The sequence below is a fragment of the Octopus bimaculoides genome, chromosome 3 (genome assembly GCF_001194135.2).
Source record: "Octopus bimaculoides isolate UCB-OBI-ISO-001 chromosome 3, ASM119413v2, whole genome shotgun sequence".
Lineage (NCBI taxonomy): Eukaryota > Metazoa > Mollusca > Cephalopoda > Octopoda > Octopodidae > Octopus > Octopus bimaculoides.
The window spans coordinates 109,381,433-109,397,555 of NC_068983.1; the positions used below are offsets into that span (position 1 = coordinate 109,381,433).

Below are 16,123 nucleotides of genomic sequence, written 5' to 3' on the forward strand. Positions count from 1 at the left end.
ATATATACATATATATATATATATACATATATATACATATCATCATCATCATCATCATCATCGTTTAATATCTGCTTTCCATGCTAGCAAGGGTTGGACGATTTGACTGAGGACTGGTGAACCAGATGGCTGCACCAGGCTCCAATCTGATCTGGCAAAGTTTCTACAGCTGAATGCCCTTCCTAATGCCAACCACTTCGCGAGTATAGTGGGCGATTTTACGTGCCACCTGCACAGGAGCCAGTCCAGCGGCACTGGCAACAACCTCGCTTGAATGTTGTTTTTCACATGCCACCGGCACAAGTGCCAGTAAGGCAACGCTGGTAATGATCACGCTCAAATGGTGCTTTTTACGTGTCCCCAGCATGGAAGCCAGACAGCTACTCTTGCAATGATCACGCTCAGATGGTACTCTTAGCACTCCACTGGCACGGGTGCCAGTCATCAAATTATATATATATAATGGACTCTCCCATTGTTAGATGACATATGAGGTTTCTGCAATTTCTTGTTAAAAGGCCATACAGATGATTTGTTTATAGCAATCAAATGTTTGTGTTCACATAAGCTCACTTCCTCCATCAAATCGACATTTGCATGATGTGCCACATGTCAGATAATGAAATGATTGCATTGAAATATGAATTGAAGTGTTTTGCTCAAGAACACAACTCCTGATCTGGGAATCGAAACCATGATCTTGCTATCTTGAGTGCCCCATGCTAACCATTAAGCCTTGCCCCTTCACACACACACACACAGAAGTGTATATATGTACATACGTACATATGCATGTATGTATGCATGTCCATATGTATATATACACATAGATATATACCACAAACCTAAGTGTAAGATTATACACACATGTACAGATACACAAATATGCATATCATACATACAATAACACATACACTCATATACATACACATGTGTTTCTGCCTACATTTGCATTTATGTACACATACATATACATGTATACATACATGCACCCGATGAATGTGGTATACACGTGAAAAGAATGTGAGAAAGAAAATCAGATGGAAAAACATTAAATTCAGAAAAAGCGACACATGAAAGATTACAAGAGCCATCTGGTGGAAAGTTACATTGTACCATGCAAAAATGTAGGCAAAATATGTTGGTTTGTATTTATAAAACCCAAAATATAAACCTGTTTATATGCAAACAGAAATAAAGTCAGGTATGAATGGTGTCTAGAGGGAGATCATTGAAGCATTTGTTATTGGACTGGTTAGAAATAAGAGATATTTGTTAAAGAGACCATATACACTTTCATCTTTTTTGAAGGAGAGGTAAAAAAGAAGTAATCATTTGGTATGAATACAGAAAGTATAAGCTGCAGAATATAATAGTGTATTGTAATGAAATAGCTGCTAGGTGAAAAAGGATGAAAATGGAATTCTGTTCACTGGTATATGCATGTGAGACATGTAGACTGGTTAAGCTGTTAACTTGAACTCAGCAGGGAACAGAATCAATGTTTAATTTAATATAACTATCCTCATCTCTACAAAAATCAGTTTAACCTCTTGTGAAGTCAAGGAAAAAAGAACAGTGTATTGATGTATGTTGAGCAAGAAGAAAAACACTTCTTGTAATACAAAGAGTTGAAAAGGAGGATAGTATTTAAAGTAACAAAGCTGTTAAGGAAGGTGATAAAAAAGATGAGAGATAGAGGAAGTGTGTTCCCATACTGAACGAAAATTATTGTCAAAGGCAATAGAGACAAATAAGTTCAATCCTGGTAAAGAGCATTGTGCCAGTACACATTGGTGTAATTTCCATATATTTCAGTGATAGTCTTAGTGAACAATGCAACAATCTTGGCCTCAGTAAGGTGCCATCATGATTTCTAATACTCAATAATACACCTCTTGGTACACACTCCAAATATATTGATACACTTCGAACATACTTTTTATTTTATCTCTAAGGAAGAGTTTTGTCTAAAATACATCCTACTAAAACTAATTTAATAGTAAACAACATTGCTACAGGAATTAGACTGACAAATTAAATTTTATTGGCGAGAATACTTGTGAGAGAGACTAATTATGCAAAATAGTAATTTTCTCACTTTTTATTCTAAGTTTCATAAATATTTTGAGCAATTATTGCCAGCTAGAAATAGTATAAAGCTCTTTATTTTAATAATAAGCATGGGAACTGTATATAATTGTAAAAAAAAGTCTACTGTTTTAGCATGGAATTAACATAGGATCTGAAAAATCAAATAAAACATAAGTCAATAGTTTATGTAGTATTGAATACTTTACTTTTAATATTTCTGTAAGGAAACCAAAGAAAATTTATAAATGATATTTGTTTATGCTAATATTCCATAATTTTGCCAATGGAAAATAATGATTGAAACAGTGGATACTTAAGAGATAAAATTATTTTATCTATATGGCTTCTTTATTTGCAATTGATGATTATCCTAGTTTTATAATGTATATTCTTATAATGTAGGAGTTAGGCAAGTTTACAATACTGTAATGTTAAATCTTTTACCATAATATCTTCAGGCATAATGTTCTTAGAAATGATCTAATCAGTCCCTATTCTTTCTTCCTAGGTTTACCTGTACCATGGATACCACTCACGATTGCAATAATTTTGCCATATTAGATGGTGTCTTTGTGAAGATTTAGTTGTACATCCCTGCTCTTATAGTTCATTAAATTTATTATGATGAGACTGTGCAATTTATGTTAGAGAAGTTTTTATTCCTTGAAATACTGATATGAATTATTTCTATGGATATCAACATATAATATTTCAACTTTCTCATTTACATTTTATAATAAAAAGAAATGCAGTGAAGTTGAATTTCATTTCTTAATTTGATAAATTTTTTTATAAGACAGGAAGGTGAATGAATGAAATTCAAATTCACCATGCTATTTTTGAATAGGAGTACAATAGGAAAATGTACGATTATTATATGTAAAACATATTTAAAATTAGACATACTGTTTTTCAGTGAAGTCCTTTCAAACATTATAACAGTTTAACATGTTGCTGTAATAGGATACCATTAAAATTTTCATGTAAAATACTATTTTGCTTTATTCTTACTCTTATAATATTAAAAACAAGTGATGTATTGCTCTAATTATAAACTCACATGACTTTAATATTGTTAAACTCTTGTTTGCAATGCATAATTTATAGATTAAGTTTTCAAAATGTAATCATTTAATTATCAAGTGCTGCTTCATAAATAAAAAAAAGCAATGGTCTATTGATTAATGAAGAATTTAAATATCCTTATTACACCATTATAAAACATTTATGCAATATTGTATAAATTATATTATATATTTCATTTTCAAATGGGACCTTCCTCAGAATACTATGATATAACCAAAATCTTGAAATACAGTCATTTCTTTATTTGAATACAATACTATTGAATTTTAAACAAATTCAAAGGACAAAAAAATATATCAACAAGTATAAATCACTTGCAAAAATTGTCATTAGCAAATTCCAACTCATTTCATACATTACGCTATATGTAGGATTTATCATTCAAACAATATCATATAAAAGCTTTCAGAAAAAAACTTTTGTTATACATCATAACTTTTGCATACAACACTTTTTAAGAGTTTCCTTGTATAATTTTCTTCACTAGGTTTTTCCTAATTCTTTCATTCCTATCAAATTTGTTCAAGTATTCTCAGAAAATCTACATCTTTCTATTTTCTCACTTGTTTTTGACTCCTATCAAACCAAACATGTTAATATGTTTATTACTCTTGCCATTCTGAAAACTTACCAAGATCTGAATATTATTTCAAGCTATCGATAATATGGCATACATTTGCCAAAGGTGGTCTCAAAACTGACACTTATGAATTTCAAAATAATGGAAATGATATTTATACCTTTGCGTAAAAAGATATTGATAAAAGTTTTTATTTTTTATTTTGGGACATAACAACTTTAACAGGCTTTTTAGATCATAGCAATTAATTCCACAAAGAAATAATGTTATCAAGATGTCGCATTATTATTCCCAAAGCGCCTAAACCAACAAGTACATTGAAATAGAACTTTTTAAGGGTCAACAAAAGAGTTTCTATGGATTCGCTTCAAAGTCTTGAACTAATAGCAAAATCTTCCTTAAATTACACCTTACTTAAATAATAGTTTCAAATTTTGCCACAAGGGCAGCAATTTTGGGAGAGGGGATGAGTCAATTACATCGACCTCAGTTTTCCACTGGTACTTATTTTATCGACCGCAAATGGGATGAAAGGCAAGGTCAACCTTGGTGGAATTTGAACTCAGAATGTAGCGACAGACGAAATACCACTAAGGATTTCACCTGGCATGCTAACGATTCCACCCGCTCACCACCTTACCTTACTTAAATAATAGAAAGACTCTTGGGTAATATAATCCTAATCCTAATATATATATTGGGGTAAGTGAAATCGAAATTGAACCAAATTTGATGACTGGCACCCATGCCAGTGGAGTGCTAACAGCACCTGGTACATCCAAGCGGGATCATTGCTAGAGCAGCTGTCTGGCTTCCATACCGGTGGCACGTAAATAGCACCAGTTGAGCGTGTTCATTACCAGTGTCGCCTTACTGGCACTTGTGCCGGTGGCACATGAAAAAACATTCGAGTGAGGTCATTGCCAGTTCCGCTGGACAGGCTCCTATGCAGGTGGCACATAAAAACCACCATTTGAGCATGGCCATTGCTAGTAGTGCCTGACTAGCCCACGTGCCGGTGGCACGTAAAAGCACCCTCTACACTCTTGGAGTGGTTGACATTAGGAAGGGCATCCAGCTGTAGAAATTCAGCCAGATCAGATTGGAGCCTGGTGCAGCCATCTGGTTCACCAGTCCTCAGTCAAATCGTCCAACCACCTCGCTAGCATGGAAAGCGGATGTTAAATGATGATGATGATGATGATATATATATATATTTGTGCATGTTTGTGTGTATGTATTCGACTGGTTCTTCGTTATGGTTTTTAAAAAGGGATAATTTCTAATTAGGCTTTGTATTGGTGAAATAGTGTGTTAAAAGGCTCTATGGTGTACAAATATTCCATGGAAAGAAAATAATTTTTGTGTCAGTAAGATAAACTTTATAACAATCAGGTCTTCAGGGATGCCCAATATAATCCAAATTATTTTGAAACTCTTTGTTTATTCCAAGCAAATATCTTATAAAAATTCCCTTAATACACATTTTGTGTTTTTGTATTAGTACAAAATGACAACATTTTGATTTAATTAAATGTATCATTTTATTTTTAAAAGCAACCCATTTGGTTTCTTTTACTATTACTAGTTGATTTCTGTTTGTTATTATTAGTTTATTTATATTAATTCAATATAATTTAATTATTTTTCGTTTTCATTAATATGTAATGATAATTTATTCTACATTTCATAATTATAAACTTACACTCCAATCATATAACGAAGTTAAATTAAAGACATAAAATACATAAATATATAAAGAAAATATAAACAAAGAAAATTTATTTCATAGCAAGCATCATAGAGCTACAACACTTTCTTTCTATTTATTGATAGGAGACAAATGTACCAATACAAATTACATTGCATTTAAAATTAAACATTTTAAAATTATAATTGAAGAAATTTTACTCATGTGCATTTTTCTTCTCTTTCAGAAACAAATAGTTTGAAATACATTCTTAGTCATCAGAGGAAGTTTAATTCAATTCATTAGAGGCAATGGGTTTTAAACTCATTCCACTTGCACTTCTAAACAACAATTTAAAAATGCATATCAAAATAATTTTATTTTAATGTGAAAATTAAGCATCAGTTATCAGTTATAATTTTCAAATATAAACTTAGACTCCAAAGTGAAGATTTGATACAAGTAGGTTTAAATTAAAAATTGTTACATTTTCACAAAAAACATTTTAGAGATACTTACCGCAGATCCAACTGTGACTTGTAATAATAAAGAATCATTTTTCTTTATTAAGCGGTGCTCCAGATGAGGAACCCTTGATCGAGGTTGGTCTGAGGATGTAGCCAGATCAAAAACAATTTCACGGCTGTAGGACTGTTTTTCTCTTATGATAAGTTTTGTCTGTAATAGATTTCATTTCATAAATATAAGGATGAGCAAAATATTTTGGATAATGATAAAACTGTAGCATTTTTATTCAAATAAGAATCGCTAGAGATTAATTAAATCTATTTGTTTCAATTTTTTCAATCAATAAACCACTCTATTATGGTCTGTGCCAGAGAACACTTTCTAACTCACATTTTATCAACTCTGTTGTCCTTTAACATCTAATACCTTTCCTCCGATAAATCAACGACCTACATATTGTCATCTCCAACAGCCACTTTCACAGAAATAATACAACCCTTCATTCTGTAATCTTCCACACCTAAGTGTCATCCATATACGAACTGGATGGCTCATCCAAACCTGCACTGACTCAAAAACATGCCCCTATGGGATTGTGCCAAATTTATTTCCTTCAAACCAAAACAAAAAAAAGTACACAGTCACTGTACAAAAAAAAAAAAAATCATCATTGCACTTAACACCTCTTCCTCACCATTTAGATAAGAGCAGCATGCAAATTGAGCCCTTGTAACAGTTCTAAACACTAGGTCCCAGTTACTGAGATATTCTAACACATTCCCATCTACCCATTGCAACAACTACTAATCCTTTACAGGGCTGAGGAGAAAGAGAATTGCAATAGAATATAGCTGCTGCATCTGGGAGTGCTGCTGCTGCCTTACATACATACAGGGGTTGGACAAAATAATGGAAACACCTAGCATCATAATTTTGAAATATCTATAAAACCATCAAAAGCTTGTTTAGTTGTATGTTTTTTTTTTATTTATTATTAGTGTTGCTTAATATGTTTTGCTAAAATTACTGTTTCTTTTCAGATATCATCAGAAAAAGATAATTAAAATTTATTAAAATGACAGATCTATCAGACTTTCAAAGGGGTCAAATTATTGGTGTTCATACGGCAGGCACTAGCATAATGAAAACAGCCGAAATATTTGCTATATCAAGAAGTACTGTCTCGAAAGTAATGACAGCCTTTGAGAAACAGGGAAAAAAACCTCCTCGTCGAAACAAAACTCCAGAAGAAAACTAAAGCTTTCAGATAGGGACTGTCAGACTCTTATGCGAATTGTTAGAAAGGAACACAGAAGTACAGCTCCCAAAATTACTGCAGAGCTTAATGACCACCTCGAGAACCCAGTTTCCACAAAAACTGTTTGCCAGGAGCTGCACAAAGCTGGATTTCATGGGAGAGCTGCAATCAGAAAACTACTACTTTCAAAAACAAATGTTGCGAAACATTTAGAGTGGAGTAAAAACCTACAGAATTGGTCCCTAGAGCAGTGGAAGAATGTTATTTTATTGGACGAGTCATCCTTTACATTATTTCTGACCACTGGCCAAGTATACATGTGGAGACAGCCAAAAGAAGCATTTGACCCAGACTACCTTCTTCCAACTGTTAAACATGGAGGAGGATCTGTGATGATCTGGGGGCTATATCTTGGAAATCTGCCAGCCCAATGGTTTCCCTTCATGGCAGAATTAATAGCCAAAACTATTTAAGCATTTTATCTGATCAAATTCATCCTATGTTTGTGGAACTGTTTCCGGAGGGAAACACAATCTTTCAGGATGACAATGCACCAATTCACACCACTAAAGTTGTTACTGAATGGCATGAGGAACGTTCCAGTAAAGTTGAACATCTTATCTGGTCACCACAGACCCCAGATCTCAATTTTATTGAACATTTATGGCGCATTTTAGAAAAACAAGTAAGGAGTCGATATCCTCCACCATCACCACGAGAACTGGAGACTGTTTTAGCTGAAGAATGGACAAAAATTCCTTTGGAAACAATTCAAACTTTGTACGAGTTCATACCTCATAGAATTCAAGTAGTAATTACTGCTAAAGGCAGTCCTACCCCATATTAAAATAGATTTGTTTGAAATTTTAAGGTGTTTCCAACCCTTGTACATACATACGTACATTATTTAACGTACACAGTATACAGTTACGAGCTACTGTGTACATTAAATAAAATTCATCTTTCACTGGGTGGAATACTTTTTTTGTAGATCATACTTTAATAGAAGAGTAAACTATATATGTATATAAACTCAATCCAGAGAAAGGATACTTGAGAGATTGCCATGAAATCATTCCGAGTCATGCTCCAGATTCTAGCCTACAGCTGTATCATCTTTCTCTCTATTCTCTTTCTTGCTGACATTTCAACTATTATTCCAATGATTTCTGCTTCTTAGATCTAACTGATCTTGTACCACCTTCCTCCTGTCATTCTAAACTCACACCTCTTCTTTTCTCATCACGCATATTATGTGCATCTTCCCCCACACCTTACATTAACTACTATTTCCAGTCAGTAGTGAAATCATAGTCATGGCTGATGCTGGTGTCATGTTACTGGCACCCATGCCAGTGGCATGTAAAAAGCACCTTTTGTGTATTGGGTCTCACAGAGGCAATATGGTTGATGCTGGTGGCATGTAAAAAGCACCTTTCAAACGTTGGGCTTCACAGAGGCAATAACAAATGACCAAGACCTTTGGCATTAGGTCACGCTTAAGAAGATGACCCATGAAGCCAAGAAAAATCATAGTCGTGGCAGACACCAGTGTCACACAACTAGCACCCATGCTGATGGCACATAAAATCACTCATTACACTCTCAGAATGGTTGGCATTAGGAAGGGCATTCAACCATAGAAACCATGCCAAATCAGATTGGAGTCTGGTGTAGCATCTCAGTTTGACAGCCCTGATCAAACCATCCAACCCATGCCAGCATGGTTACAAGACATTAAATGATGATGATGATGATGACGATGATGATTCCCCTCTAGAATTGGCCATCTGGAATCAACCTTGTGGAATTCTTTTTCTGCACATATCTTTCCTGCACTCATTGACATGGGAAAAATTGTTGTCTTTGAATTGTTCCACTTGAATTTCTCCTGTCTCAGAGAGCACACAAAGGCCATAGGTAACCTCTTCTTCTTCCAAGTTTAACAAAATATAAAAAAAGATATCAAACGGCAACACAATCTAAAAATTTAATGGTTTAGATATTCTAAAATAAAATTACTTGCTTTATTCTTTTACTTGTTTCAGTCATTAGACTGTGACCATGGTGGAGCTCCACCTAATGTTGAACAAATTTCTTAAACTTAATAGATGGTACTATTGATGTTTTATAAAGCAGATGTTAACACAATTCATTGTTATATGAATGTTCCACTAATCAGTATACATTACATACAAATTGCATGTGATATTTAGTTCTATGTTATAGAAGAATAACTAAATATGGCTGAAGGCAAGTAAACAAGTGTATATAATACATGAGCTTAAATTGAGTTGATGCACAATACTTGAGAGAAAATTCTTAAGAGAAGAACTGTAAATAGTGTTAGGATAAGACAAAAATGTTACAGAATTGAAATGGGCCAATAAGTAAAGATTGCAGTAATAAGGGATTATCGATCAACTAGATATTATTCTTCTGGTTCTAGCAAGGTTATCTAACAATCAAAGGAAGGATGTCAACTTAGTTATGTGAAATGTACTCTATGGTGATGCCTCTTTCAGTAACAGCAATTGCTTAAAGCCATTTGTTCTATCATATTACAATAGTCTGTTATTCTGAAACAGCCAAATCAGTATCACCCTTACTGAAGGGTGAAAAGTTGTTAAAAACAGATCAAACAATAGATAATCCCTTGTGATTACTTTTTGTGAAAAGCCCACTCCACAAAAAAAAAAGATTGAGAGGAATATTCAGGATATATGAAGTAAAAAGAATATGAGATAGATCTGTAAGTAAAAATAGCCACGTATGTGTATACATGTATGTATATGTAAACAAATATGCATACACACACACACACACACACACACACACACATATATATATATGTATGTATGTATATGTATATGTAAGCAAATATGCAAATATATATATATACATATATCATTTTAATTGAGTTTTTACCTGTAATTTTGGATTTTGTCCCTAATATTATTATTATTATTATATATATACATATATATATATATGTGTGTGTGTGTGTGTGTGTGTAAACAGATATGCATATATATATACATATTAATTAATATAAACAGCAGTTTGCAATGTTTCACCAGAAAAAGAGAATTACAAATATCACTAAATGTGAATAGGGTGTTAGGAAACACCTACATTGCTAGAAATAAGGGCTAAATGCTCTAATGCTGTAGTTAATGCACACGAATGAAAACACCATTTGAGTGTGGCTATTGCCAGTAGTACTTAACTGGCCCTCATGCCGGTGGCACATAAAAGCACCCACTACACTCTCGGAGTGGTTAGCATTACACTAACAGACACCATAATTGTCTGAAAAGTGCCAATCAAGAATTCTTAGTATTGACACCTCAGTTTTGGCAATTTCTGTTGCCTCATCAGTTAAGACAGCTTGAGTGTTCGGCTCTTTCTAGACTTACTTTGCCATTAATATTTATGTTTGTATCATCCAGATCATTGGATGATTTAGTGATTCGCTAATGTGTATATATATAAAATTAATATAAACAGTAGTTCGCAATTTTTCACCAAAAAGGAGAACACACACACACACACACACACACACACACACACGTGTGTGTGTTGGTGTGTGATTAAGAAGCTTGCTTCCTAACCATGTGCTCTTCAGTCCAATCCATGATGTCTTGGGCAAGTATGTTTTACTACAGCTTCAAGGAAACCACAGCCTTCTGAGTGGATTTGGTAGATAGAAATTGAAAGAAGCCTGTTACATTTATATATATGTAGTGCTTATTGCTCTGTTATGATCAGATCAACAAAAAAAGTACTCCATCCAGTGAAAGATAAATATCATTTAATATACACTATAAAGATAAAGATATATATACATGTATGCATGTGAGTGGTTGCGTTTATGTGTACCCTTGTTGTGATATGTGATGGTTGTAAATGAGCATCATTGTTATATAAATGATGATGTTTGCTTCTAGTCTATTGTGAAAAAGGGAGAAGTATTACCTTACATGGATACAGGTGAGGGTTGGCAACAAAAAGGGCATCTGGCCATAGAAAAACCTGCCTAAGCAAATTCCATCTTACCCATGCAAGTATGAAAAACTGGACATTAAATGATGATGAAGATGATGGGAAAATGATATTTTTAACGTTTGTCTTACCACCTATCAACTCCTTCATGACCCACTCTTATTTTCCTTACATTCCCCCAAACTGAGACTCGCCATTGCACACGTTTTCCTCCATATTCACTATTCACTGCTTTCAGTTCAATCCACATCTCTACTCTCTTATACTCTCCTTTCATACTCTCATGAATTTACTTAATTATTTGCCCCTATTTTCTCTCTATCAACCTTCTGATACTGCATCACTATCATCCTTTTTACCTTTCCTCCTGGGGTAGCTATGTATCTCCTCTACAGTAAGGCACCTGTTCATGTCTCTTTTCCTGCTATAGTCTGCTAACAGCAAGTACTAAGCTACTGTCTCTAATACAGCCCACCCTCTACTCTCTGTCAAGATATCTTATCTTATAAGTTACTTCACTTGTGGTGGTGCACATCAAAAGTACCCAGTATGCTCTGTAAAGTGGTTGGTATTAGGAAGTGCATCCAACCAGAGATGTCTTACCATAGCAAACATTGATGACCAAAGCAGCCTTCGGACTAGTCAGATCTAGTCAAATAGCATGGAATACAGATATTACATCGTGGTAGTAATGATGAAATATACCATATTTTTCAGAATATATGACACACCATTTCTTAAATGACTCAATCACTATATTTTTATTACTTCTTATATTTTCCCATGAATTGTTCACCCACATGCATAGCAGAGCAAGGATTGATCTTTTCCTTCTTCCAGTTAAAGTTATAACAAAATCTTCCTGCTGCGTCCAGTTATTCAATTTCTCTCTCCTTAAATTCTTAAAGCGTTTGTTACAGAAACATTGCCAGATTGCAATTGATTTATTAAACAGCCAGTTGTATTTCTAAATCACTAGCTTTTTCTCTCATTTTTTTCCCATCTTATGAGCTCTAAAGAAATACCAGATGAGGAGAGAAGGCTTCTTTAATAAACCTTGGATGTTGCATTAAATTTTTTCAAACCAAAGTCGTAGTCTACCTTCATCCCTTCATCCTTTTCCATGTATAAGGACATAACCACTGCTGCATAAATTACCTTTAGGAATTGTTTTCATTTTTAAAAATAACATTGGTGATAATTTTGTTCCATCTGCTCAGTCTGCTAGCACCACTGTATAATGTGATATTTATATTTGATTAGTCCAATAGTCTTCACAGTAACAGTTTTAGTAATTTTTACATCATTTGTTCATTTGCTTGCAATATTAAATGTTAACTATGTTTCATCCATGTTTGCTGTTTTAGACAATTCAAATGGAATTTCTTTTTTTAACTGTATAATAAATATACTTGTAAAAAGCACAAATTTTCATTTCCACCTGACTGCACATTCTTTGGGTAACTTACGCTTTAGTTCTCATAACTAGACCTTTCTATTTCATTAACCAATAACACCATGATGCACGGCCAATAAAATCTTCTAGACTATCATTTCATATGATCCTCTTTACTTCAAAATTATCATATTTGTAGAATTGATATTCCTTGCCTTCTCTAATTGAAAAAACATTCCTATAGTATATTTTCAAGATCTCGCTATTTTGCATTTTTTTCTCCAGAAATTGCACTTATCACTTTAAGTAATTTTCAATTTCCCTTCTTGAGTGAGCCAACAATGAATTATATTTATTTATCTATTTTTTGGTTGATGAGGACTAAAATATCTTCATTTCCATGGGGTTTTGCATAAATAATGACACCAAACTTGAATTTAGCAGTATAAGACAGTCTCTTCTCTTTAGACAACGTGAGGAGAGAAAAAAATAGAATGTAAAATAAAAGAATGAAAAGACTATTTTGCTCCCTAATATCTAAAATACAGTACTTTAGGTTTTGGCTATGCACCCAGCTTGATAGTAAGCACATGCCAAACTGATGAGTGGCCAATAAAAACTGAGAAATGTATTAAGTGACTGTCAACACTAATTGCATTAGGCACTTTGATTGGTCAACTCCATTGCTCATTTGAAATTTAATGCAAACACTCAAAAACGATTTTTTTTTATTTGTTGAAAAAGTTAGGCCTGAAATGTCATCCCACTCTGCATAAAACAGCAATCACTCTTTCCCCCTCATCCATTACCTTTATCTTTTATATTTACTAGTGTCAGTCATTAATCTGCTGCAGCCATGCTGGAGCTCTGCTTTGAAGAACTTTAGTCAAATGAATTGACACCACTACTTATTCTTTTAAGCCTGGTACTTATTCTATTGATCTCTTATGATGAATTGCTACATTATAGGTATGTAAACACACCAAGACTGGTTGTCAAGCAGTGGTGGAGGAAAAACACAGATAAAAAAGCGCACACAAACATAAATATACATACAATGGGCTTCTTTTCTGTTTCTGTCTACCACATCCACTCACAAGGCTTTGGTCAGTCTGTGGTTAAAGTAGAAGACACATGCCGCATGCCCAAGGTACCACACAGTGGTACTGGACTGGGAACCATGTGGTTGGGAAGCAAATTGCTTACCATACAGCCACGTTATAATTTGAAATTTTTTTTAAGGAGCACTATAAACAGTTATGTTTTTGAAAGGAAAATACTGCTATTGTTATACATAATAAAATAGCACATTGACATGGAGTGTACTAGGCTTTTTTTATTTAAATAAATTTACACAAAGATTATGTAAAACATATCATCATCATCATCATTTAACATCAGCTTTCTGCTGGCATGGGTTGGACAGTTTGACTGAAGACTGGTCAGCCAGATGGCTGCACCAGGCTCCAATCTCATCTGGCAGAGTTTCTACAGCTGGATGCCCTTCCTAACGCCACCCACTCCGAGAGTGTAGTAGGTGCTTTTATATATACAATAGAACCTCAGTTTTAAAACAACTCTGATCATGAATGAATTGTACTTTATCACCTGTCTTTCTCAAATTCATTTAAAACAATAGTACCTTGGTTTACGAACATCTCTGATCACAAATAAATCGTGCTTTATATATATCTATATCTATCTATATGTATATAGCCCGATTAAGGGTATGAAGACAGGGAAAGTCTCCGGCCCATTAGGAAACACTGGAGAGACGTTTAAAATATCTAGCAGTGTTGACTATAGTCTAGTCACCCGTATAGTCAACCAGGTGATACATGGAGTCATATCCAATAACTAGTGTAGCAGCACCATAGTCAACTGCTTCAAATGTAAAAGTGACACATTAGATACAAATAATTATAGAAGTATCAGGTTGTTGGATCAGGTAATGAAAGTCAGGGAGAGAGTCATAGCCCAACTAATTAGGAAGAGAATCGGTCTAGATGAGATGCAGTTTGGGTTTGTACCAGTGAAAAGCACCACTGATGCTATATTTCTGGTAAGACAGTTGCAGAAGAAATACCTAGCCAAAGATAAACCTCTGTACCTGGCTGTCATTGACATGGAGAAAGCCTTTGACAGGGTCCCTCGATTCCTTATCTGGTGGTCAATGAGGAAACTAGGGATACATGAATGGTTAGTGAGAGCTGTACAAGCAATGTACAGGGATGATGTCAGTAAGGTGAGGTTTGGCAAAGAGTACAGTGAAGAATTCCGGGTAGGGGTAGGGGTCACCAAGGATCAGTCCTCAGCCCCCTCTTATTCATCATAGTCCTCTAGGCAATAACAGAAGAATTCAAGACAGGATGATCCTGGGAGCTTCTCTATTACTGAGTCATTATCAGAACTAGAGGAGAAGGTGGTGAGATGGCAGAAACATTAGCACGCTGGGCGAAATGCTTAGCGGTATTTCATCTGCCATTACATTCTGAGTTCAAATTCCGCCGAGGTCGACTTTGCCTTTCATCCTTTCGGGGTCGATAAATTAAGTACCAGTTATGCACTGAGGTCGATGTAATCGACTTAATCCCTTTGTCTGTCCTTGTTTGTCCCCTCTATGTTTGTCCCCTCTATGTTTAGCCCCTTGTGGGCAATAAAGAAGCAAAGATTAGAATCGAAGGGCCTTAGAGTCAACCTAGTAAAAACCAAAGTCTTAAGTAGGAAGGCAAACAAACCACAAATCTCTTCAAGTAGATGGCCCTGCTTGATCTGTAGAGAAAGCATAGGCAGAAACTCCATAAGATATTCCCGGTGTAAGCTATGGCCACATAAGAGAAGCAGCAATATCAAAGGAAGGACACAATATCAAATGATGGACACATAAGAGGTGAAGCAATATCAAAGCATCCTGAGAGAAAAGTTGGACTTAAGAAGCATCAGATGTGGTATGCAAGAGAGAAGACTGTGCTGGTATGGCGATGTGTTGTGAATGGATGAGGACAGCTGTATGAAAAATTGTCACACCCTAGCAGTTGAGGGAACCTGTGGAAAAGGTAGACCCAGAAAGACCTGGGATGAGGTAGTGGAGCATGACTTCGAACATTGGGCCTCACTGAGGCAATGGCAAGTGACAGCGACCTTTGGAGATATAGTGCTTGAGAAGACCCGGCAAGTCAAGTGAGACCATAATGGTAGCCTATGCCAGTGGAATGTTAAAAGCACCATTTGAGCATGGCCAGTGCCACTGCCACCTGACTGGCCCTCATGCTGGTGGCACATAAAAGCACCCACTACACTCTCAGAGTGGTTGGCATTAGGAAGGGTATCCAGCTGTAGAAACTTAGCAAGATTGGATTGGAGCCTGGTGCAGCCTTCTGGGTTGCCAATCCTCAGTCAAACCATCCAACCCATGCTGGCATGGAAAGCAGACGTTAAATGACTACGACGATGATGATGATGATTTATTCACGACCAGAGTTGTTCAAAAACTGAGGTACTACTGTATATATGTGTGTGTGTGTGTGTGTGTGTGTGTGTGTGTGT

The 16,123-nt window shown here is 35.0% G+C and overlaps 1 protein-coding gene across 1 annotated transcript in view; it reads right to left on the reverse strand.

Moving 5' to 3' along the window:
- The window catches only part of LOC128247330 (uncharacterized), a 1,276,276-nt gene that overhangs the window by 874,387 nt on the left and 385,766 nt on the right, over positions 1-16,123 (reverse strand). The window contains exon 2 of the mRNA XM_052966444.1: positions 5,970-6,128. Coding sequence (XP_052822404.1) covers positions 5,970-6,128 — 159 coding nt within the window. The remainder of the gene's footprint in view (positions 1-5,969; positions 6,129-16,123) is intronic.